General features: G+C 38.6%; 2 protein-coding genes across 2 annotated transcripts; both read left to right on the top strand.

Moving 5' to 3' along the window:
- Window positions 1-4,712: 4,712 nt before the first annotated feature.
- LOC100928847 (olfactory receptor 1440) lies at window positions 4,713-6,055 on the top strand. The gene has a single exon (XM_031942046.1). The coding sequence runs from the start codon at window positions 4,759-4,761 to the stop codon at window positions 5,692-5,694; it is 936 nt and encodes a 311-aa protein (XP_031797906.1). The 5' UTR covers window positions 4,713-4,758; the 3' UTR covers window positions 5,695-6,055.
- A 15,166-nt stretch (window positions 6,056-21,221) lies between these two features.
- LOC100920676 (olfactory receptor 5A1-like) lies at window positions 21,222-22,608 on the top strand. The gene has a single exon (XM_003774642.2). The coding sequence runs from the start codon at window positions 21,334-21,336 to the stop codon at window positions 22,291-22,293; it is 960 nt and encodes a 319-aa protein (XP_003774690.1). The 5' UTR covers window positions 21,222-21,333; the 3' UTR covers window positions 22,294-22,608.
- The last annotated feature ends 4,490 nt before the right edge of the window (window positions 22,609-27,098 follow it).

A 27,098-nucleotide genomic window follows, 5' to 3' on the forward strand; every position in this document is an offset into this window, starting at 1 on the left:
TCAAAATGTTTTGTTTCTCCATTCACTCATGGTTATGGATTTTTCAGTTTGTGTCTAGTACCAATGTAGCCACTGAATCATAGACAAAGCTCCTACCCTCATCAGAGAAATACACCTGCAAGATGTGAGAACTGAAGAGAATTTAGAGACCACAAAGTGCAACCCCTGTATTTTTCAAAGGGGAGCAACCTTTAAAAAAGTTAAAATAATTTGCCCAAGATTATTGAGCTGGTAACTGTCAGAGTGAGAACTTAAATCCAGGTTTTCCACCTCAGTGGAGCTTTCTTCCCACAATGCCATTGTGCAATGGAAAGAAAAAATGAAAATGTCCTAAACAATAAAATAGTAATGAAAACTAATAACCTAAATTAGTTTTATCATAACATTGCTTTTGGGGGCCAACCCTAGTCATAGTCCTGAACATGAAAATCTTTGATGATTAATCTTTAAATGCATTTTGGTACCAGATGAGTTCTAAGATGGATTCAAGGGCTATCGAACTGTGGTCTATAAGAGAGGAGGAGTTTTTGAATGAAATGTAGCATCAGAGTTCACTTATAGGCATCGAATTCAATAATTAACATGTACGTGTCTGTGCAGAGCATCTACTTTCCTTCCTCTGAAATCCCCCAAAAGGATCTTCCTTCCATAAACATAGAAGTGACTATAGTGCCCTAATACAATAACTCGGAAAATTGGATTTATTTCTGCTATCCATATTTGGATATTAATAAAATGGAAAGCATTTAGGAGAGAAGAACCAGAATAGGAGAGAATTTTAAGATTAGGATTTATGAGCAGCATATGAAGAAACCAAAGTGGAAAGGAAGTCTTGGGCTTTAGGCCCTTTTTTGTGCTATGAAGCCCTCAGACACCCTTGATGAAACCCATCATAAAAACATAATATTTTTAAATACATATATTAAAATACAAAGAATTGCAAAGGAGGTGAGTGATACTGAAATATAGTCATCAAAATATCTTTTAACAAAGTCACAGCACTCAGGCTAACAATCCCCGCCATGGAGGGACAGGTGTTAAGTATCTGAGAGATTGTCATGTGAAAAAGAGATTAATATTGTTCTTGGCTCCAGTGGGAAGAATTAAAAGAAACACATTTCAGAGTCAGATTTTGACTTCTTCTAAGAACATGTTTCTTAAGAAACAGAAGTAGCTGCCTGAAGAGTCAAAGGTGTTCCCTCTCCAGAGGTTTGCAAGCAAAATCTGGATGATTGTCATTATCATAGTACTTACACTTATATGGTTCTTTGTAAATATTATCTTTATTGCCCCTCAAAGCAAACCTGGAAGAGAGATGTTACTATTATCATAATTTTAGAGATCAGGAAATAAGAGCAAGTGGAGCTTGTAACATGGCTAACATCACATAGCTTTGTAAGGACTTGAGGCCAGAATTGAACTTGGGTTTTCCTCATTCTGGGTCTAGCATTCTATCCACTGTGCCACCTAACCACCATTTGATAGATATGTTGTAGGGGATATTCTTGTTAAGGTAAGAGTTAGATTAGAGAGCTTCTGAAAGCCCTTCTCATTCTAAGATTTGTGTTTCTGAAAACAAGAAACAAAAGAATTATCTCTAGTAAAGAAGTCTCTGTGAAGCTTTCTGGAGAGATAATAATAACATTAGAGATAAAGTGTGATCTACTATATATGGCACTGCCTTCAGAATCAAGAATACATACATATACTGGTTGTATGTCCCTAATCAACTCATTTAACCTCTAATATCCTAGACAGTCTTTAAGATTAAAAATTGCATATTATATGACAATTTCTATTAGTAAAGGGAGTTTCCTCCCTCAAAGGGAGACTTTCCTAGACCAGTGAAATCATAGGTTTGTTCAAAATAAGTGTTTAACTTTTCCTATAGTAGTCTACAGATACTGTTACTGTACCTCTGTGAGACAATGTAAGCTGGCATTCTGTGAGGAGTCTGTCACTTAGTAGACTTCTAACTACAATTATTCTATGAGGAGAAAGAGGAGGAAACAACCTAAGAGAACTTATTTCCAGGGGAAACTTTTTAATGTTTTATTCTGTGATGAACCATGAAGAAAATTTCTAAGCAACAACTTTAATTGGCATCCTGAGTGAATAGAATAGTGGGCTTGGGTTTTCAGAACTGAGAAGTTAGAAGTTGTAACAATGGCTAAAAGTGACTGGTTGTGATCTTCCACAATTAACATTTTATAAATAATAATTAATTATTTATTGCTTGTTTTACTTTGATATCATAGGAAATTTGATTAATATACCCAGATGTTTATATAATGTAATACAGACACATATTTAACATATCTATCTATATCTATTTATTTACCTAATTGTATATCTCGGGGAGAAAGAGAGAGACAGACAAAGAGAGAGAAAGAGAAAGAGACAGACAGACAGAGAGAGAGATGAGCCAGAACTTTTAAGGAACAAAGTTTCTTCAGTCCAGTAAGTAAATAATACATAATAAATGAGATCAGAATGTGATGATTTAAGGTATTTCCAATAGACTTGGAATGGAAAATGCATCCTCATCCAGAGAGAGAATTATGGAGACTGAATGTGGATCAAAGCTTACTATTTTCCCTTTTTGTTTGTTTATTTTTTCTCATCGTTTTCTCTCTTTTGGTTTGATTTTTCTTGCACAACATGACAAATATGGAAATATATTTAAAAGAGTCGCACATATTTAAGTTATATCAAATTACATGCTGTCTTGGGGAGGAGGGAAATTTGGAACACAAAGTTTTACAAAAATGAATGTTGAAAACTATCTTCATGTGTATTTGAGAAAAATATTATTGAGGAAAAATAAATGAGGTTGGAGGTTCAGAGATAAGTAATTGATAAGAACTAATCCGCAATTTTTGGTAATTAATGAGAAAATATTGAACACAACTCTTCATTGCCTTAGGATCTGAGTTGAGAATGAATAAGGAAAACAATATGGTATCAGAGAGAAAAAGGGAGGGATACATATAAATGGATTGACTCCAAACTCCTACTACAAAATCAGAAAAATCCAATTGTGTTTATATTATCTATAGTATTTATAGTAACTCCATTAGGTGATGAGTCCAATTATTATTTCCCTACTGTAACAAATAAAAACCCAAAATTCAAAGATGGGGCTTAATTATGATTTCCTTAGATTTTACAAAGGATTCAAGCAAGTGGCATGAGAGGTACTTGAATTTTCAGGTCTTTTGATTCTAAATACAGTTACTTAGTATGTTTAAAATGGTCTGTAGAAAGCCAGGGGGGGAATTTGGAGCTCTTCCTTTGCCTTTTATTTATAAACAGACTCCTGAACAACCATCCAGCTTTCGGTAATCTCCAGATTGCTCATTTCAAATACAAAGAGTCTGAAGTTTATAAAATCAAGAGAACAAATTGGATGGCCTGCTATATTCCTTCCTGTTCTAACATTCCTGGAATCTTTGCTAAATTATTAAGGTCATAAAAGTCCAGGTCAACTTGACATCAAAATATCTTGGTGCAAGGAGGGTCATGTTGTTCAGTCATTTGACTCATGTTTGATTCTTCATGACTCCATTTAAGGTTTTCTTGGCAAAAATACTGGAATGATTTGTCATTTCCTGGTATAGCTCATTTTACAGATGAGGAAACTGAAATCATCAGGATTAAATGACTAGCCCTAATTTCTGAGCTAGTGTCTCAGGATAGATTTGAATTCAAATTTTACAATCTAGATCCTACACCCTATCCACTCTACCACCCAGTTGCCCCAGAGAAATATATATTGATTCATTAAGATATTTGACCTTCCTGACATATCTACGTTCAGTGATTTTTAAATCCACCATGCAATCATTCCTATAAGATAATAAGACAGAACCAGGGACACAATATTTGAAGCTATCTGGATAATGAGCAGGCCGACACTAAGTATCTGGACAATTGCCAATAAAATCCACCTTAAATCTGGATGTTTGGGTATTGGGAAACACAATTCCAGCAGCCAGGGATTTTCTCAATCAGCAAAACTGTCTAGGGAGACAGGCTATGTTTTTCTCCTACAGAAAATTCAAAGGTTTCTCTTTAGAAGATGTGAAATTTGTTTCCAGGGTTTCTATTTATAAATAACCAACTCATTCACACTAGAGTTGAAATTTATTGCTATCTTACACCAACCAGTATTTTAGAATATATTAGCCCTTCATTATAGCAGCATACCTGATAAGAACTCATTATCCTCACTGTTACTGGTGCATTTGACTTTCAAATGGGCTATACCTAGCCATAGTCCTATATAAATAGAAATAGATGGTATTAAGAAAAGGTTTATATATTTTTTTAAATTTTATTTATTTTTAGATTTACAGAATACAGAATTTTAGTTCAAAAGGGACCTTAGAATTAGAACACAGAATATTAAATCTGGAAAAGGGCTTAAAAATGGAACTTAGAATGTCAAAATTGAAAGGGACCATAGGATATAGAACACAGTATGTTACAACTGAAAGTAGTCTTAAAATATGGATGCCTTTGTTGAAGATCTCTAGTAAGGGAGATTGAACCATCTCCTCCCAAGATAGATGAAGTAAAAATTTTAAAATAACACTATTATTAAAATCTGGTTTTATATTCTAAGTTGAAGCCATATTTGATTTATTTCTTCTCTTTCTTTATTGATAATGAATATCAGTTGATTGGGGGGGGGTAATTATTGATCTAAAGGTTTCTTTTTGTTATCTCTCCATAGATCTCAAGGGTATCAAGTCAATGGCAGGAGGAAAGAATAGCACAGCAGTAACCAGGTTCATCCTTTTGGGATTCTCAGATTATCCAAAACTCAATGGGATCCTCTTTGTGATATTCCTGGTGATCTACCTCATAACCTTAACCTGGAACCTGAGCCTCATCACCCTGATCAGGACCGACTCCCATCTCCACACACCCATGTATTTCTTTCTCAGCAACCTTTCCTTTCTTGACATCTGTTATGTTTCCTCCACAGCCCCTAAGATGCTCTCGGACTTTTTCAAGGAGAAGAAGACCATCTCCTTTGGGGGCTGTGCTGCTCAGTACTTCATTTTTTCTGGCATGGGACTGACCGAATGTTGCCTCCTGGCCGCCATGGCGTATGACCGTTATGCCGCTATCTGCAACCCTCTGCTTTACACGGCCATCATGTCTCCTACCCTCTGCATGTGGATGGTGGCTGGCTCATACCTGAGTGGATTCTTTGGTTCCTTGATCCAACTGTGTTCTTTACTTCAACTTTATTTCTGTGGGCCCGATGTAATTGACCATTTTTTCTGTGATCTGCCTCAGCTGCTGGTCCTGTCTTGTTCTGATACCCTGGCCCTACAGATCCTCAAGTTTGTGATAGCCGTGATCTTTGGGCTACTATCTGTCCTTATCATTATGGTTTCCTATGGTCATGTTGTTGAGGCCATCCTGAAGATTAGCTCTACCCAAGGTCGTTCAAAGGCCTTCAATACCTGTGCTTCTCATCTGATGGCAGTGACTTTATTTTACGGCTCTGGTTTGTCCGTTTACCTGCGGCCCAGTTCCAATGATTCCTTCAGCAGTGACAAGGTGGCATCTATTTTCTACACAATGGTCATCCCCATGATGAATCCTCTGATCTATAGCCTGAGGAACAAAGAGATCAAAGAAGCACTGAAGAGATGGGAGAAGAGAGCATTTGCCTAAGAAGCATTTGGTTTTAGAAAGTCCAGCAGACTGAAACACTGCTACCTTGGCTTAGAGGGCTGTGTGTGAAAAATGGAATCACAATTGTTGTGTCCCACATTTCCTACTGCTGGCCACTACAAGGATGTTGTTCCACCATAAAGAACAGGATTTGGGCAATTCTGTTCTCTTCCCAGGGGTAACTTAACCAAATACCAAATGATGCTCAAGGGAAATGCCAAGTCTTATTTCCCAAGGTTTCCCACTTATATCTCCCAATTCTGCCCATTTTGTGGGTGGCAGTTTTGTTCATTCATGTGTCAACAGGTACGGTCTGTGTGATTTTGTTCAATTAATCTCTTATAGCCCAGGCTCCCATACACTGTCCTTCTCTTGTTTGTATTTCAGTGGACCCTAATTACTTGAAAATGGAAAAATAGAATCATAGATTTAAGGTAGCTTAGACTCGGAGCTGGGAAAATCCTTAAAAGTCATCCATTCCAACCTTTTTTTTTTTAACAAGTAGACAAACTGAGGCAGAGGAACATCAAATTACTTGCCTAAGGTCACACAGGTACTAAGCTTAAGAAAGCACATTTGAACTCAGATCCCTGAACTAAATCCATGGTTCTTTACATTGAGCCATAAACATGGTTAAGTAAGATATAGTCTTAATTCCTATCCCAGAATCAAAAGGAATAAATTAATAAAAGAATTGTTTTAAATACAATTCTTTTATTAGAGTTAGGCATCCCACTGAAATCTTAAAGCTACATCCCAAACTCAATGATTTCTTGACACAATTCAGGTGCTCAGACTCAGCAGCTCCCATGGGTAACTATTACCATCCTCACTATAAGAGTTAAAAACTGCCTGTTACTTCTACTTTTCCACTCATGGCCTTTTTGATACCCAGAGGTATAGGCTGGTCTATCTCCTGGTCAAATGGAGCAAGATCCTTTTGCTTCACTGATCACAGGATGAATGTGCTCCTGCCCAGAGGTACAGCTGAACCATCACTTTGTCATCATCAAGGTATAACTGTAGGCCAGAAACAGGTTATCTCTTTGCTAATGTAACTATGTCTTCTCTTTGCCTTGGACTCTTACTAGTCATGGGCAACTAAGTGGTGCAAGTGGATAGAATGTTGCATCTGCAGTTAGGAGACTCAATTTCTGGAGTTCAAATCTATACTCAAATACTAGTATCTCTATGATTCTGGGCAAGTCACTTAATTCTGTTTGCCTCAGTTTCCTCAATTGTAAAGTGAGCCAGAGAAGGAACTGGCAAACTACTCCAGTATCTTTGTCAAGAAAATCTCAAATGGAATCACAATAAGTCAGACATGATTGAACAGCTTACTACCCATATAACTTTAATTATTTTAACATCCTTCAGTCTCAATTTCCTCATCTATAAAATAAGGGTATTGGACCATATGACCAATAAAAATCTTCTAGTTCTCCCACTGTAATCTTAAGATTCTATGACCTTCCCCCAATGTTCATGACTGAGGCCAAACATTGTTAGATGAGAATATAGATATAATGACATTACATTTGCTTTTCATAACTATACCTCCCATGAAATGAACAGCATAATTGGTAAGAGTCCCTCCTAGATTTAAAACTCAGAGCAAAGACCAGAGCAGGTAGCCCATTGCCATTAAAAAGAATTTCTATTTCCACGCCACTCTGAAATTTATAAAGTACTTTTCTCACAACAAACCTACTAGGGAGGAAATGTCAGTATTCTTGCTCCTATTTTTCATGGAATAAGGCTGAGATTAGAAAGCATAAGTGCCCATAATCACACAGCTAGCAAGTGTTAAGATGAAGAATTGAATGCAGGCCACCTTGTCCCCAGTCCAGAGCTCATTCCATTCTAGCAAATGGCCTCTCCCTGAAGAATGAGTAAAATGCTCAAAACTGAAGTCATTTTCTTCCCTCCAGAAGCTCTTCACCAAATTTCCCCATTGTTGATAGTAATAGAAATGTCATATTTCCAGGCTTGAAATCTCTATCATTCTTTCTTCTCTCTTATTCTCTTCCCCCCGTCCCCCATACGCTGGCCAATATCTAGGCTCTGGCCAAGTCCTTTAGATTTAATCTATTGGGATTTTTAGAATCCTTCCTCTTTCTTCATTTTCAGTTTTTATTTTTTATTAGTTTTTTTTTTAATTTTCAAAACATATGCATGGATAATTTTTCAATAATGATCCTTGGAAAACCTTATGTTCCAATTTTCCCCTCCCTTCTCCCCATCCCCTCCCCTAAGTGGCAAGTAATCCAATATATGTTAAACATGTTAAAAATGTAAAAATATGTTAAATCCAATATTTGTATATATATATATATATATATTTATACAATTATCATGCTGCACAAGAAAAATCAGATCAAAAGGGAAAAAATGAGAAAGAAAACAAAATACAAACAAACAATGCTATATTTTGATTCACACTCAATTCCCACAGTCCTCTCTCTGGGTGTAAATGGTTCTTTTCATCACAAGATCAATGAAACTGGCTTCAATCATCTCATTATTGAAAAGAGCCATGTCCATCTGAATTGATCATCATATAATCTTCTTGTTGCGGTGTGCAATGCTATCCTAGTTCTGCTCATTTCATTTAGCATGTAGTTCTTGTAAGTCTCTCTAGGCTTTGCTGAAATCATCCTGTTGATCATTCCTTATAGAATAATAATATTCCATAACATTCATATGCCATAACTTACTCAGCCAATCTCCAACTGATGGGCATCCATTCAGTTTCCAGTTTTTTGCTACTATAAAAAGGGCTGCCACAAACATTTTTGCACCCGTGCTGTCCCTGTCTCTTTATTGATATAGCCACCAATCTGACTCATGCCCTCGGTCCCTCTCAACTGGAATATTATAATGGCCTTCATTTTGTCTTTCCTTTCCCTAATCCACTGTCCCTATGGCTGCCAAACTCATTTTTCTAAAGTGCTGAGAGTTTGAGCTTGTCACTTTCTTCTCAAAAAGAACAGTGGTTTCCTGTTATCTAGAAAGTAACATGCAAATTTGTTATCTTAGCATTTAAGGCCATGGTTTGAGATTATCTTTTCAGTTTTGTTTTACATTATTCATATCATATGCAAATAGAATTGGGCCATAAATCACTCATAAAGATGCCTGAGGGCACATATTCACTTCTTTTTATTAAGTCAATTAGTCATGTCTGATTCTTTGTGACCCCATTTAGATTTACTGGAATGGTTTGCTCTGTTCTTCTTCAGCTTATTTTGCAGATAGGAAACTGAGGCAAATAGAGTTAAATGACTTACCCAGCTCATCAGTGTCTGAGGCTGCATTTGAATTTAGGTCCTTCTAACTCCAGAGGCAGTATACTATCCACTACATCACCCTATATTGATCTATCTATGTTTTGTTGTATTTTTATTTATTTTGCTAAATATTTCCCACTTCCATTTGAATCTGTTTCTAGATTGGGAATGATGTGGGCTGCTTGTAGCTTACAGGCCACCTGCTTGTCGTGTCTAATTTATATCTTGACTTTTGTACTTACTCCAACACTAGACAACCACTATCCTCTCAATTTTACAGAAACAGAATCACAGATTTAGAATGAGCAGGTCATCTAGTTACATCTCTCCCTCCCTCCCCATTTTACAGATGAGAAAACTAAGACTCAGGGAATTGAAATGATTTGCCCAAGATCACACAGTAAGGAAGTATCTGAAGTAGTATTTTAAATGGGTCTTCCCAATGCAAAGACCCATCACTCTATCTATTATACCACATTGCCTCACACCATGTTTCTCTGACAGCCTGACTCCCATCTCTCCTTTAAGCAGGAATCTCAGGCACATCCCCCATACCTAGAATTAGTCTCTTCTCATATTTGCCTGTTGACATTTTTCTTGTTTCAGTGATGATGATGATGATAGTGATAGTATTTCCAACATGTTGTAAGGTTTGCAAAGGGTTTTACAGAGATTAATCATTCATCTTCATGGCAATCCTGAGGAAGTAGGTACCATTATTAACTCCAGTTTTCCAGGTGGGGAAACCGAGGCTGAAAGATGATAAGTGACTTGCTTAGGATAATAAGTTTTTGAAGAAGAATTTGAACCCATTTCTTCCTAACTCAATTCTATACTCTGCTTCAAACTTCAGCTCGCAAGCCAATGTCTCAGAAACTTTTTCTGATTTCACCAAATAGAAGTGCCATCGGTTTTCTCTAAGTGTTGGAGATCACTGTCTCTGGAATACTACTTTGCTCTATTAAACCCCACCTTGTTTTAGGCCAGCTGTCCCAAAAGTTCTACTGCAATTTAAAACTTGAAACCGCACTAAGACTTCTGGGACATCCTGTACTTATTTGTGCACATGTCCTAACTTCTTTAGATAAGCACAGGATCTGGCACACATTTGTTGAAGACAAATTTAGAACACATTCATATGCTCTTAGAATAAAAATGACTGGAGGACATAGAATATCACAATGAAAAAAGACTTTAGAATATGGAACATATGAGCTAGAAGAGACTTTAGAACATGGAACACAGAACATCAGAACCAGGAGGAACCTTGACAAAAGGTTATAGTTTGAACAATAGAATAGGGAGAGAAGAGAGCAGATAATGTTAGTCCTGGAATAAACCTTAGTTCTAATTTCTCATTTTACAGAGAGAGGAATTGCTGAAGGTCACACAGATCACGAAGAACTTTTAAATACCTCCTCAACTTGATAATGAACAGCCAGGTGACACAGTGGACAAAGTGCCAGGCCTAGATTCAGGAAGGTCTGAGTTCAAATCCAGCCTTAGTCACTTAGAAGCAAGTCATATAATTATATTTGCCTAAGTTTCCTCATTTAAACGAATTGGAGAAGGAAATGGCCAACCACTCCAGTATTTTTACCAAGAAAGTCTCAAATGGGATCCTTAAGAGTCAAACATGGCTAAAAGAACTGAACAACAAAAATAATCTGATAATTCTTTTCTTTGCTATTTGAATCCCTTAATTATATTCCTATAATCCTATATTAAAAAGCAAAGCCAAAAACCCCTTAATTAAAGCAAAAACAAAGTGTTAATTTTAGAGCCAGTAGAGAATGGATAAAGTTGAAATTTCCTTTTTCTCTCCCTATGAGATCTGGAATAGGAGACAGAACCAGCTTGAGTGCCTGTTATGTCGCTAAGAGTCCAGTAGAGAGAGCCATGGAGTTGACCATGGAGCTTGTTGGAACTGGGGCACAGAGGGAGGGTTTCGGAAAGCCTGGCTTCTGGCAGTGCCCTGAACACCTGCTTGTTTCCTCTCTCCCACTACTTGTGTCTGGAGCAGAATGAATGGGAGCCTCTTTGTCGGTGGGAAGGGCGCCAGGAGCTTGGGTACAGGGTTGGGAAGCAGCCAATTAGCCTGTTTATAGAGATGGGAAACAAACCATGGAAAGAATAGTAACTCTGGTGCCAATGGAAGACCTGGGTTTAAAAACCTGACTCTGCCACTTACTAGCTTGGTGACTCTGCCCAAATCACTTCTCTTAGAGTCTCGACTTCCCTCGTCAATAAAAGGGACAAACACTTGTCGTGCCTGCCTGCTGGGGTTGTGTAAACTTTGTGAAATGCTCCAGCCAAAGGAGCTCTTAGTATTATTGGCTAGGCTAGAGAATGAATCCTAGTTGCCACTAAAGAATGAATTCTAGCTGCCATCTCAGGGGGGAAACTAACTGTGAATTACAATGGCAAAGAGAACTAAAGTTCTCTTGGGAGAGGGGGATTTTCTTTTTTTTTCACAACTATTAAAAAATTATTATTATCATTTACTATGTGTTAGGTACCATGCTTGGTTCAGTAGATACAAAAATGTATGCAAAACAGTCCCTGCCTTCCAGGAGATTGATGTTTAAAAGAGATGGATACAACGTGCACATATATGCCTACATTAAAAATAGAGACAAGATGGTTGGAGATGGAAAGGCACTGATATTTTGGGGAATCAGAAAAAGTGTCATGTAGAGAGTGGTCCTTGGGTGACATCTTGGAGCTAGAGATTCTGAGAGGGAGAAAATAGTGAAAGGGAAGTGCACTTGGAAATTATCTGGATAAAGGCATGGAAGTGGAAACTGAGTGTTGTGGGCAAGACCAGTTTAATAGATCCACAGTGAGCATAAGGAGTAATACACAATATGATGGAAAGTCAGAAGGTATAAGGTTATTAAGCAGGAGTATGGCAGAGTTAGACTTGCACTTATGAATCACTTTGCTGAGTGGGGGAGAAGTAGTCGTGGGAAGGGACTGAATCCAGGAAGACCAATTAGAAGATCAGTACAATAGTACAGATAAAAGGTGATGAGCTGAACTAGGATAATGGTCGCCATTATCCTACAATGGCTACAATTATCCTTCATTTTCTACAGAGGAAGAAAGAAGGGATGCATTTGAGAGATGTGCCTAAAGTAGAAGCAAATGGATTTGGCAGCTTATTGCATGTGCAGGATAAGGGAGGCCTTTAGGATAGCACCGAGACAAAGAACTTGGAGAGGGTGGAAGGCTGGTCACAAATGGGAAGATACATTATTTCTGCCTTCCCAAATAAAAATGATTCATTTAATGGAAACCTCAAGGAAGCTCATTTTAAAAATGTAGCCAGTGTCTGCTGGATGTAAATGTCTGTTCTGGCCACTGGGAGAGGTTGAGAGTTTCTATAAGCTGCTCTCAAGGACATTATAGTCTCATAGGGGAATAAGACACACAGATTACTTTAATGTCCTAACAGAACTGCTTCCCAATTGATGTTGGCATTCTCTCCATCAGTGCAGATCACAGCCCTTCCCTACCTCATTCAGTGTCATGCTGGTCCATGTTTTTACCTAGATCCACCACAGACGGTCCATCCAAAGTGCTGGAAGTCTTCCTCTAGGTTTTTCTCTATTTCATACAGGTTAGGACTCTGCCTGAATGTGTTCTGCATGGTTATCTATCATCCTGTTCACATGACCAGTCTACACACTTTGTTCCTCATTTATTTCCTTCATGCTATTCCTTGGGAAATCAGCCAATCAACTATTACTTAAAGTGTACTAGGAATTAGATGTGGAAATAGATATAAATATTGAATTAATTAATGGAAAAGCATACTGTGCACCAGGCACTGTGAAATACAAATATAAAGAGGGTAGAAAATCCCTTTCCTCAAAGAACTTACCTTCCAACAGAAGCCAAAACATATTAAAAAAGAAAGCTGGAAAGAGGAGGGGGCTTGATGTACCATGGTTTGGAAATGAGCTGGAGGCCTGATCCCGGGCACCTTTCAGAGCCAATAGAGTCCAGATTCAGGTGAGAGGGGGATGAGGACAGAATGCAGGAAATATAGTTTAGAAAAGGCTAACAAGGAACCCGGAGGCGCCTTTCTGAGAAGATAAGGTGAAAGTTCACATTTCAGTTTGGAGTCCAAACATTTAAGCCATTTCTATTTTTGAGGAGCTTATATTCTACCTTAAGTTAAATATTGAATCCTATGAATCTTTGGAAATACATTCCAGCTCACCTGCATCCATCTCACATTTATTTGTTGCCATTTGGATCACCTCTGATTGGCTATTCAAAGACCATGATGCTCCAGGATCTATCATTGAAAGAATATTTGCATGGACCCATGGAAAGAGCACCAGATTTAGAGTAAGAGAACCCGAGGAGAAATTCTGGTTCTCCACTTACCTCTGTGATCCTGCACAGCTTATGTAGCCTCTCAGTGCCTCACTTATTCCTCAATGGTAAAACAAATAAGTGAGAATAAATGACCTCTGAAGTCCTTCTTTCTCTAAGACTATAATTCGATAATTCCTCCCCACCCCACTGTAGGGAGCACTATGATTAAATCACACAATTAAAACACACAACCAACCATAACACACTGCATTCATTACAACAAACCCAACAGAAAGGTTCAAACAAAGTGCTATGGGAGGTCTGAGGGGAAATGGGGCGGGAAGGCATTTGAGTCAAAGTTTAAAAAATAGAAATTTTAAACAATCTCTCTCTCCACTAAAATAAACAAAAATAACCACTGCATAGTGATGTGATTACAGTGTTCATATTTTTTAATGGTTGTATTGGTTTCACAAAAGCAAAACCCTGGACTTGCCTCCCAGCATCTGGAATACAGCTGTGTAGCCCAGCCCAATTGTTGCTCTCGGGTTCATCCCCATGGCCCTGGTCAGAATTGCTGCTTTTTTTGTTGTTGAAACTGAGCTGTGGCCAAGAAAATGTTGCTTTCAAGATGAGGCTAGGCCAGGGTGTTTTCCAAGTGATGGGCTGTGTGTCATATGGAATCTGTTTCTAGAAGAATTTGGTGTTTCAGTGTGCCTCCTTCAGTCATGCAATCAATTCCACGGCCTGTGTGGTTCCTCAAAAATGCTCCGGCTGGAGGCAGGGGCCCCGCTGCCTTGGAACGGCCCCTCTAGAGGTGGGGAGAGGTTTCTCTCGGAGCAATTTGCCTCTCTGATTGACCTTCTCAGGCTCTCTTCCCCCCAGTCTCAACTTCTCCAGAAATTTGTTCTGTGGGATTGGTTGGCCCCTGGAGACGAGACAAGGGGGGTTGTATGTGGACAGGCCACAGCTGTCCAACAAAGCTGGAGTGACTTCACAGGATTCCAAAGTTGGAAATTGCTTCAGAGGCCATCAAGCCTGAGCTATGTAGGGCCAATAATCTGCTTTCTGACACCCTGACAAATTGGGTTAAAGAAGTTGGGCAGGTGTGGGGGAAGGCTCCATTTCCCGAAACAGCCCACTGTGCTCTTGGTGACTTCTAAATGTTAGGAAATTTTCCCTGATATCAAATGTGTGTGTGTGTGTGTGTGTGTGTGTGTGTGTGTGTGTGTGTGTGTGAATTCTAGCCGTCAACCCTGCTTCTGTCCTTTGGGGCTGAATAGAACAAGGATGATGTCTTCCCCTCATCAAACTCCTTCAGAGTTGTTGAAGACAACTCTCATGTCATCCCTGTGTCTACTTTTCTCCAGGACACATCTTTTTATTTTCCTCCAACCTGGCCCCACAATGCATGATCAGGAGGTGCTTCTCCATCCTATTTACATTCTTCCCAAAGCCCTTCAGTTGAGCATTGTTCTTCTCAGAATAAAGTGAGCATAATAAATATTCCATGTGGCTTCTAACTAGATTAATATACAACAAATCCATCCCCTTATCCTCCTGGGTACAATATTCTTTTTTAGATAGCCTTTGACTACTCAATATAGTTGATTTATATTGATTGGCAATTTTCCCAAAACCTGGAATAAAATGGTAACTGTTGCTGAATCCCAGTTCCACCATGTTGTATTTGTGAGACTCATTTCTTGAAAATCATATCTGACTTTGTATTTTTCCATTAAATTTCATCTTATTAGATTCAACCCATTGTTTAGCCTGTCAAATCTTGTGGAGATCTCCTTGTCAACATGTCAGTTGTGTTTCCATGCTTCATTTCATCTCCAAACTTGCCATTGATGTCTTTAATCTAGACATTCATCAAAATGACAAACATTCAGAGTTTTTGTTTATGATAAACCTGGGAATTCTCCTCAAGGCATTCCACACTTATATCTACCCATCAGTAGTTCCTCTGGCTGTGGCCATTCAGTAATTCATAAGCCACCTCATTATACTATCTGATTCATGACTGAACATTTTCCTGCTTGGCGTTTTCTCTTTCTGGAAACACATTTCTTTTTTTTTTTTTTAATAACTTTTTATTGACAGATGGAAACACATTTCAAAGCATTGTTTTCTTTTTTTAATTTTCAAAATATGGATGACTAATTCTGTATATTCTGGCCTCAACTTACCTTTCTAGACATTTCCCTTTATACGTGCTGTGATTCATTGTTGTTCAGTTATTTTTCATTCGCGTCTGACTCTTCTTAGGGTTTTCTTGGCAAAAATACTGGAGTGGTTTGCCATTTCCTTTTTCACCTTGCATTACAAATGGTTAAAGGAAGGCAAACAGGATTAAATGACTTGCCCAAGCTCATACAGCTAGTAAATATTTGGGAATGGATCACGATTACTTTTCCTGATTCCAATCCTGGTACCCAATTTTTATACATGTTATATCCCAGCTAAACTAAATTGCTGATTCTTTACTGTCTTTACCTCACTAGTCAAACTTCCCTCATGTTATCTCTATGTCTTGGATGATATTTCTCAGAAACATAGAACCGTAGAATCAGATCTGTTGGTGACCTAAGTGGCTATATAGCCCAATTATTTCATTTTACAAATGAGGAAACTGAGACCCAGAAAAGTTAGATGACTTGTAAAAGGTCATATAGTTTCAGAGGTAGAATTTGAATTCAGGTCCTCAAACTGTACAACACACTTTATTTGTTTTTGTTTGTTTTTCCCCATTCTAATTCATAGGGAAGTATGAGAGTTAGGGATTAGAGATAGAAAGTGAGTTACTTCCTTTATTTTTATTTTATGGAATAAAATAAGCATTTCAATAACATAGTATAATAAAAATAATTATTGTACGTGAAATTACAGATCTATTATGCACAATTTGCTGTTCCTTTCAAATACAGAACAAAATTATCATGTAGATTTTTTTTCTTTTTTTCCTTTCCTCTCCCCTTCCCCTTCTTAGTTACCATTAGATGCAATTAGGGACATTATACACACACACACACACACACACACACTCACACACATGCACACACACACATTAAAATTATTCTATACATACTTCTATTTATCAGTTCTTTCTCTGGATACAAATAGTAACTTTCTCCCTATATCTTTTAAAGCTAATTTGGATATTTATAACAGACAAAATAACATTCACTCAAACTCTTTCTGGAGACTACAAATCTTATGTTTGCAAACTCATATGGTTATTGTTGGGAAAGAGCTATGTGAAACTGAAAAGTGACAGAAAAATGTCAGTGATTTTCCTTATTTTGTCCTTCCCTCTGTCATAATTATCTGTGTATTTGTCATTCCTTGCATGGTAGGGCCCCAAATTTCAGGCTAGTTGTTTGTTATCCCCAGATTATCTCAGATTTGTGCAGAGTATAGGAGCTGAATGAATTGCCCGTTTGAATTGAACCTAAGGTAGCAGCCCTTCCTACCATTCATGCTGTTTTCAACAAAAGAAAAATGCAAAAAAAAAAAAAAACAAAACACAAACTAACTTCTAATAAGACAAAATATTAATCGACAAAACCCAATCTGTACCCCCAAACAGAATATTAAGTACCTGCAATTTGTCTTTTGCAAACCCTTGTCCCATTTCAGTATTATAGAACCATAGATTTAAAGCTAAAGGAGACTAACATCTGAGGATGGCACCTCGTTCAATTGTTTTATTTTACATGTGAGGAAACTGGATTTCAGAGCCCAAGTTTATTCCATCAGACATCCCTTTGTTCAGTTATTTCAATCTTGTCCGACTATTTGTAACTCCATTTGAGACTTTCTTGGCAAAATACTGGAGTTGTTTGCCATTTTCATTTTCCAGATGAGGAAACTGAGGCAAAAAGAGGTAAGTGCCTTGCCTAGGGTCACACAACTATAATATCTGAGGCCATATTTGAACTCACTAATATGAACTTTTCTGATTTTAGACCTACATAGCTGCCCCTAATACTCACCATTTTGAATTGATTCAAGAAGCATTTATTTTTTATAGTCTTTTGAGAGTTGAGAAAGAGCATGGCCTAGAGATAGAGAACTGTTCTTGAAGTCAAGGAGACCTCTGAAGCTTTCTAGCTGTATGCCCTTGATCTATGAGGACCTCAGGTAACTGTCTAATATAAGTGCTCATCATGGATGCTTTTGCTTGACTGGTAAAGCCTCTGAATCCCTTTTTAGAATAATAATAATAATAATAATAATAATAATATATTAGATTACAACAAAACCCAAATATATTGGAATAATTATTACATTTTTTTTAAATTTTATAGACTCCAGGCAAAGAACCCCTGCTTTAATACCATGAAGCTGTAGAAGCTTTTTGATTTTCCCAGGTTTCCTTAGCAGGAGCCTCCAATATGGATGAAACCCCAGATGCAGCCTGGGAATCTACAAGTCCTGGGTTTAAGCTGCGTCTCTGCCATTTCCTGGCTGCCTGAGTAGCAATGCTCCCATGCTTAGCAGCATGCCTGGCCCAGGGTAAATGTATACTAAATGCTACTGAGTGATTTTCTTGAGTTAGGACTTGAACTTGGGAGTTTCTGCCTCACGGGCTGTCTGGCCATCCCTCCATAAGTGGCTGCCTCTCAGAACTTCAAAAAACATCTTGAATCCACAGTCCATGCATGACCTTTGAATCAAGGTTCTTTTGCTTCCTTTTCCCAGAAGTCATAAATGCATCACCAAGAGCTTTTCTCAGTATAAAGTCCTCCTTGCCTAAAGAGATTTTGTTTCTAAAGTGGAAATAAGCTAGGAAAGACAGGATCAATGAAGAAACCAGGACTAATGGGAATCAGCTGCCCTCCCCCTTCAGAGTCACTGAGGATTTCTACACTGCTGAACCATTCCAAATCTGCCAACCTGTCCGTACTTTAATTAGAGGCTAAACCTTTGGGGATCAGAGTTGGATCTCAATGGAGATGACTGGCCAGTAAGCTCCCTTTAAACCCTCCACTGCATTGCCCACAAACAACCACCTTTGCTAATCACTTAGAAGGGTTTCATCTCCCCTGCTGTATTCAGTATAAGCGACTGACTTGGAATATTCCGAGATCTTCCCAACCAGGACCAGGGCTTCAGTTTCTGAAACAAATAAGGAACTGAGAAAACCCAGATTTTTCAAATACCTGGGCTCCACAATCTGACAAACTGGGAAAAGGATGTGGGTGAGTCTCCCCAAAAACCTCTGATCCCCTTTTTTAGAAGCCTTTCTCCCAAGGATCACTTGATAGCTAGGTTATGCTGAAAGGGGTCTGGGAACCAAGACCAGACTTACAGTATGTACTTGAAAAACTGAAAAGAGCATTGAGGGGAGGGATGCTGTTGCTAATCCATTCATGAGTTGGATGGACTTGGGAGATGTTTCATTGGCCAATCTGGAAAATTGGTAAAAATAATTAAATTGACCCTATTCGATTCAACTGATTTCAGCATTTATTAAGCACTTAATGAGTGCTGAGCACTGCGACAGGTATTGTAAATACAAGGACAAATACAAAATCTGTCCCTCCTTATAGTCATTGGGAAGAAATCACATGTACCCAGAAACAAAGAAAACAAAAATAATATGCAAAGTTGATAAAAAGTCACTTTTTTGGCAAGACTGTGAGCAACTTGGAGAATTTAGAATGGGTTTCCAGTAGGAGGTGGTGCTGGAAAAGCATCTGAATAGGATCATTAAGCCACTAGATTTTGAGTAGTCAAGAAGACATGGATTTGAATCCCAGTTCTCCCACTTGGTAAGTAGGATGAGCAAGCTACTTCTTCCTAGGACTGTTTTCTCCTCATCATAGTGAAGGGAATTGGACTAGCTGTGTCCCAAAAGCCTATGAAAAAAAATTAATTTTATGCTAGAATCAAGCAAGATCCTATATGTTAGGTGGTACGGAGCTTTTGTTGAATGTACTTTTCATAGAGGTAGTATATTCTCATGTTATGTTCCCCTCTTCTTCCTGTGCAATTCTTTCTGTTCAGTGCCTAGGATTCTCAGGATGAGGGGAGAAGGATCCAAAATGAACTCCTTCACCCACAAATGCATAAAACCTTAATAATTTAACCCTTTATACTCTTCCAAAAGCAATAAACTTTTTTGGAAAGAGGCTTGAGTTAAGAGGGGAAATGATTCCCACAAAGGAAGGAGTGGTGGAAATTCTAGCATCAGATGAGGGAGATATAATCGAGATATAGCTTCAGCATTTAATCGTAAAAATCATTTTATTCCTATCTGATATATTCTCTATTCATTTGTGATATAGTGGGTAAAGCACTGGTCTTGGAATGAGGAAGTCCCAAGTCTGAAGCTTTATACACTTTCTAGCTATGTGAATCTGAGCAACTCACTCAGACTCAGTTTCTCCATCTTCAAAATGGGGATGAAAATAGCACAAAGGTTTGTTGTGAGAATCAATCTGTTAAAAAGTGCCTTTCAAATCTAAAGTTAATTATCTGCTTTCTGGGGTCCAGCTTTAATTAAAGTTAATTATCATTATTCCTATTCAATCCCACATCCTCTCGTTATTAACTATGTGACCCCAGACAAAGTAACTTCCCCTCTTTGACTGCCTGGTTCCTTCTCGGTAAAATTATGAGGCTGGAATAAATGAGCCTTGACATTCTTGTTTCTATATTATAAGATTCCTTCCAGCTCTACCATCTTCAGATATATCCCTTTTCAAAGGTCTCTCCCACGTATGAAATTCTCTATCTTTATTCTAAGATTTCTTCCATTTATGACTTTTTATGTCACAGACTCTAATTGCTGAAAGGGATCCCAATGACTGTACAATCAACGCTTCACTTGACCAAGAACCCCACCTTTTATCTTTAATATTTTAGGTTCAAATTATTTTACACTTATTTTCTATGATTCAAGTTCCTATCCAGATTTGAGGTTTTATATTCTATATTCTAACATTCAAGGATTCTGGGTATGAAGGTGATATAGTTCTAGCAGAGAACTGGAGAACAGAGAGTCTACTAGCTTATCATCTCTCTATTCCTCATGTCTGGGATGACAGAATGAATACTTATCAGTTAGCTTTCAATGTTTTGTTGTCAGGACTGCTGAGTAAAAGCTTCAATTTTATTCTAAACATCACTATTCTCTTTAATTTCAAAGGATGTCCACTTTTAGCTGCTTCCGAGAACAAGACATCTCCGATATCCAAAGTCTGGTCTGTGATGACAAGAAATGGTAAATTTCTCCTGCCCATTTCAGTTCTTGCCAAATGACTTTTCTTAAGGAGGAAGATATTCTCTGTCAGTTGGAAGAGGAAACAAACTTGTTCTGCTGGACCCCAGAAAGCAGAAGTAGGAACAATAAAATATGTAGGCTGGGAAAAAAAAAAACTTCCTAATAACTAGAGCTGAGTAATGGAAGAATGGGTGGTCTTGAGAGGTAAGTTTCTCCAGTATTGGATGTCTTTCCACAAAGACTGGATGATCACTTATCAGTTATGTTATATTCAGGGGGAATCCTTTAGAGAATGGGATAGACTAAATGACTACTGAAGGTTCTTCCAATTTTGAATTTCTGGGATTCTGTAATCTGTCATAATCACTCTCAGGGACTAGAGTGATTCAAAACTGAGGTTTCCATAAGTTGCCAAAGGCTGTTTCGAACAAGTACAATTTTAATGATGATGTTGATAATGAAAATGGAGATGATTAGACTGGTGTCTGTTGCTTAATGAAGTGTTACTAGATAGAATTTAGGGTTTATTTGCTTTAGCATAAATGCAAAAATTTAACTCAAGTAAATGCTTGGTAATTCTAAGAATCAGATGAATACTACTGCCTGAAAACCGGCTTGTGAAATACCACAAAGTAGGTAGTGTATGGGATGGGAAATCTGAATAAATGGCCTACAAATTCCCTTCCAGTTCTACAATCCTATAATTCTATGATATCCTATAAATTTTGCTTCATTTAGATCACCTTGTCAGAAAATTCTCGGTAGGCAGTAGAAAAATGACTAATGGCTACGGGTAGAAATAGCACAACAGTCACCAGATTTATCCTTCTGGGCTTTACCGAGCGTCCAGAGCTTCAGGTCTTCCTCTTTGTGTTGTTCCTGGGAATCTATCTCATGACTCTAGCCTGGAATCTGTCCCTCATCATCCTTATCAGGATTGAGTCCCATCTTCATTCCCCCATGTACTTCTTCCTCAGTAATTTATCCTTTGTTGATATTGCTTACACTTCCTCTGTTGCCCCCAAGATGCTTTATGATTTCTTCAAGGAGCAAAAGACCATCTCCTTGGTGGGCTGTGCTGCTCAGCTGTTTGTCTTCATTGAAATGGGGGGCACGGAGTGTTGTCTCCTGGCAGCCATGGCATATGACCGATACATTGCCATTTCCAACCCGCTGCTCTATGCAGCTGTCATGTCCCCCTCCATTTGTGTGAAGATGGCTATGGCAGCACATGCCGGGGGAGTCTTCACTGGCTTGGTCCAAACCATCTCTGTATTTCAGCTTCACTTCTGTGGACCGGATGTAATCAACCACTTCTTCTGTGATATTCCTCCCCTGCTGACTCTCTCCTGTTCCAGTACTCATCTCAGCCAAGTGGTGAACTTCACTGTTGTGTGTGTGGTTGGGGGGCTATCAGCCATTATTGTCTTGGTCTCCTATGTGTACATCATTGCAACAGTTCTGAAAATCCATTCTAGGAGAGGACGAGCAAAGGCTTTCAACACCTGTGCCTCCCATCTGGTAGCTGTGCTTCTCTTCTATGGTTCTGGTCTCTTTGCATATCTCCATCCTAGTGCCAGGTACTCACAAAATCAAGATAAAGTGGTGTTCGTGTTCTACGGAGCTGTGATTCCCATGTTAAACCCCGTTATATATAGTCTGAGGAACAAGGAGATCAAAGATGCACTGGAGAAGCTCAAGGAGAGGAAAAGACAGATGCCCTTGTGTGCCTTTTTCCCTTAAATCAATGATCTCAGATTACTCCAGGAGCTCATCTCTTCATCAATTTTCTCCTAAAGTTTCTCTGGGACTCTGAATCGTGGAGCAGCACAATCTTATCAATATCACGGATCTAGCAAGAAATCAGTGGAAATAAAAATAGTATGAGGGAGTGGTCTTCTGATTATTATCATTGATGAGAGGCACATAATCAATATCATAAAAGATATAATCAAGATCTTATATGATTGGAAAGGGGGGCAGGCTAATCATCAAGTGAGAGGGAAGGCTAACAACTGGACTGTTAATTTTGTGTCCATGGAATACTGAATGAATGAATTAAAAGGCATTTTTAAACACTTGGTGTGTGTCAAGCACTGTGCTAATTACTTAGATACATTTTTAGAAAATAATACAATTTCTTCCATGAAAATACAACCCAATAGAGGGAGATGACACGTGTGGAGGAGTGGAGAAAGGTATTGGGGTTGAAAAATTGCTGGGTTGATAAATGAAGTCATATTGGAGTAGACTTGTAAATTATTTCCATGAGTAATGGCAGAACTGGAGAATGCAAGCCATCCGACCGGTGGGGCACCAGGACAGGAGTTCCAGAAACAAAAATCATAAGTGCTCAGGACATGGTTTCTGATCCTGGCAGTCGGACAGAGGTTGAGGAAAAATAGAATGGCTGGGACCTGTCTAAAATTATAGGCAAAAAGAGAAGCTTCTCAATCAGACCAGCAGGGCCCCAAGGTAAGAGTTCCAGAGATGAAAGGTTGAAGTTCTCGGGTCATGATTTCTTCTCTTCTATAGAAGAAAGAAGATGAGGACAAAAGTCAAACAAGAGGAGAAATGTGAATGGGTTTATGATATGTACTAGTGCAAGTAGTGACTACATATGGAGATCATAGATTCATTGAATTATTGAAGGATTCACTGAAGGAAGTGGGAAGAGAGAGTGTGAAGGTTGGCCAATTGGTTGGTTTTGACTAAACTTAGTGAAACATAGCTAAATAATATAGTTCTTAAAAACTGAAGCTCTTCCTATCTTGTGTTCTTATATGCTGGAGTTGTTTTTGGTTTCTTTTGTTTTTTTTTTTTTTTTTTTTTTTGAGGGGAGGGGAGAAGAGTTAAAAATAATTACATGTATTATGGTCTAAATCTCCATTCCATTGTCTACTCTCTACTCATGGAGTCACAAATCAAATAGTAAAGTATTTAATCTGGACAGAGCAACATGGGAGGCCTGCATTCTATCCTGGTGCCATATGTGAGAAAGTGACTGGCTAACAGAATTATTCTTATTGTAACCTGTTTTTTTTCAACTGTCCACACAAAATGATTTGATTTCACACAAAAACCACTAGAAAAGACCAGTGGTCAAAACATCCAATCCAATCCTGGATTGCATTCACTCTGGCTCTAACTCAGGGCCCCTTCCAAGGGATGTTGAAATCCTGGATTTCCTACTATAGGACTCCAAATATGATCAGTGTAAACAGCAACATCAGTATCCTCTTTTTCCTTTCCATGGCTCGAGCTAGGATTGAGGAAGAAAGGAAGTGAGCATTTATTAAGTGCCTATTATATGCCAGGTAAGTGTTAAACACTTTACAAATATCATCTTTTTTGACCTTCTGGTTCTTCCTCTATAAAATGAGGAGGCTGGATTAAAGGAATCCTAATGTTCTCTGCTTTATATTTTTAGATTCCTTCCAGGTCTAGAACCATCAGATATATTTTCAAAGTTCTCTTCCAATTCTGACGTCTCTATTCTTTGTCCAGAAAGTTCAACACACCCTGTTAGAGAATTTTGTTGTTGAGTCACTTCAGTTGTGTTCAACTCTTTGTGACCCCATTTGAGGTTTTCTTGGCAAAGATATTGGAGTGGTTTGCCATTTCCTTCTTCAGTTAGAGAGTTTAACTAAAAGAAAGTTTTCTTGGGAAAGGGATAAGACCCACATAAAGGGAAGAAGTGAGACAGGATGAGGGGGAATAGAATTTAAAGGGAGAAAATGTAATAGTTCATGGTGACATGTTAAGGAGAGACCACTTGGTGGGAAGAGCAACATGGGAGGCCTGCATTCTATCTTGGTGCCATATGTGACCTTGACCAAGGACTTTTAGACGTTCTAGTGCAATGTCATCATAGGATCATAGACTTAGATCTGAAAGGAACCTTATTAGTCATCACATCTAATCTACTTATTTCACAGATGAGGAAACTGAGGTACAGGGAAATTAAGTGAGTTGCCCAGGATCATATAGCTAGCAGCTAAGAATGGGATTTGAACCAGTTCTTCCTGACTTTCTATATAGCTTTCTTAACACTACTTTATGGTACCTTCCTAAATAAATATACTATTATTATTATTATCATTATATATATATGTGTGTGTGTGTGTTATCTCACATATATATACATATATATATGTATATGTATATATATAGATATAGATATAGATATATATTTGCCTCTGTGGACCTCAGTTTCCAAATATGTAAAATGAAGAGGGTGGATTAGAAGATCTTTAAGGTCCCTTCTACTTCTAATATTTCATGTTCTTTCTTCTAAGGTCTCTTTCATTTCTGACATTCTATGTTCCATGTTTTAATATTCCTTCCAATTCTGATAATCTATATTCTAACGTTCTTTCAGGCTCAAATATTCTATAAAAGCTCAAAATTGAGAAGTTTGTAGAATTTGTCCTTAGCCAGGCTTTTTGCTCCCCCAGTAAACCTTCCCTCTGATATTTCTTCTCAAAATCAGCTCAGGAAAGGCCCTAATGCTTTATTATGAATTCCAGTCATTAATCAGCTCTCCCACAGTTATCTTTTCTCTAACCCTGATCTCTGACTGATGAGATAGTGGAATGGTGTCTCGGTCATGGGTGCACATCTGGTACAATAAAGCACTCGGAGATCACAGGGTCAGATAAATTTTTAAAAATCCCTTAATAGGAATATATCCAACAACTCTCATTCAGAAGTATTTCCCAAGGATGTGACAGAGGTCCACAGGAAAGCAATGACAGACCAGCTACTGGCAAGGAGATGAAGCAAGTCAGGAGTTCCTAGGAGTCTCAGAAGCTCCTCATCAAAGTCTTAAGATTACCTTTCTAGATCCCTTGCCCCAAAGAGCACAGCTGTGTCCTAGAGTATTCTACCTGAGAGCACGGTTAACTCAAACACCCCAGCTCTGTCCCACCGTGTTTTGGTTTCCAATAGGCCCAGTTGGTGCTGCTCAAGTATCGAGTTAACTCCCGATTCTGCCAGTATTCTGACAGACAACAAATGGGAAGAGTTTTGAATTAGAAACTGGTTGATCCATGTCCTCGCCTTGTCTTTGTCCCTAATTTTGTGCTGGTTCCCTCTATCCCTCAATTTTCTTCTCCATATAATGGGTAGAATAAATATGTGATCTTCCAAGTTCCTTCTAGCTCTCAAAGAATTGTGTTCTGTGGCTTTGTATCCTATTTTTAAAGAATCTAGAACAAGAGGGAGGTTTGAGAGTGGGTGGGAAAGGAATACTTCTCCAATCCTCAAACTCACTACTTTACTTATGCATTAGGGGCAATCCTAACAAGATAGAGGGATGAAGAAAAGGGTATTATGTTTGAGGAGAGTAATGGTGGGAGGGAAATAGAGAAGGGAGAAAGAGAGAGAGAAATAGTGAGGGAGAGGAAGAGGGAAGAAGAGTTGAATACAATGGAAATGATTGAACAACAAAGATAAATAAGCCACTTCTCCACCTCTGGACCACAGTTTCCTCATCTGTAAAATGGAAGGGTCAGACTAATAGATGTTCTGAGTCAAAGACCTGATTTCAGCTATTACAGGTTAAATTCAGAAATTGGCTTTCCTCATCTGTCAAATGGGAATAGCAATGATAATTACATTTGTAGGCTCAGGGGGAAGAGTTCTGACTTTAAGGGACACAGGTTTCAATCTTACCTCTGTCATCTGTGTGACCTTGGACAAGAGGAGGCTCTGTAAGCCTTTTCTGTAAAATGATCGGTTCTAATGTCTCTCTTCCAGCTCTAGATTGGTGATCCTCTTAAGATATCTACAATCTCTTCCTCACAGACATTGCTGTGGTCACAGTATTATACCCATTTTACAGATAAAAGAAACTGAGGTTCTGAGAGGTTCACAGGCTCAGGGCTGGAAGAGTTCTTAGAGGTCATTAAGTCCAAGTTATTCTTTTTTAGCAGAAGAACCCGAGGCACTAAAAAGTGAAGTGATTTGTCCATTACTATGGCTAATAGAGAAAGAATGGGGATTCTATTCCAAGTCCTCAAGCCATCACTATTTCTGCTATTCTTTACTCCCTCTTATGAGGGAATTCTCTCATGGGCAGGATCCACACCCAGTGCTCTAGCCACTAGAAAACACCCCCTCAAGTTAGCTTAGGTTCCTTGTGAAGACTTCATGATGTAAAAGATGCAAATGGGAGCTGTTGCTATTTAAGATTAATAGATGGAGACCCACATCACCCCCATCCTGGACATGGTGGCTGTGTGATATAACTGCCCTTGCTCAAAGGAAACAGATGCCCTGTTCTGCCCCTGCTGTGAAAAGAGCAGCTGCAAATGAGCCGTTTGGCTTGAAAAAATGGAAAGTCAGTGAGCTGGTGCCCCTCCCTCTGTGGCTTTCCTGGGGGAGTACCTCCCTCCTGCCAGCTGGAGAGTAAGACACCCCCTGCAGCTGGGGTGGCCCACGAGCGCTGCCATTGGCTTGGATTGGCAAACTCAAGGTACAATGAGCTAGCTCTGGAGTGACTGGGTTTCCTGAGAGGTGCCATAGAATAAGGGGTAGAAAGTTGG

This window comes from Sarcophilus harrisii, chromosome 6, assembly GCF_902635505.1.
Source record: "Sarcophilus harrisii chromosome 6, mSarHar1.11, whole genome shotgun sequence".
In the NCBI taxonomy this organism is placed as follows: Eukaryota; Metazoa; Chordata; class Mammalia; order Dasyuromorphia; family Dasyuridae; genus Sarcophilus; species Sarcophilus harrisii.

Bases quoted from the DNA above. Each gene is read 5' to 3' on its own strand.
- LOC100920676 (XM_003774642.2), top strand. From the start codon at position 21,334: ATGGCTACGGGTAGAAATAGCACAACAGTCACCAGATTTATCCTTCTG.
- LOC100928847 (XM_031942046.1), top strand. From the start codon at position 4,759: ATGGCAGGAGGAAAGAATAGCACAGCAGTAACCAGGTTCATCCTTTTG.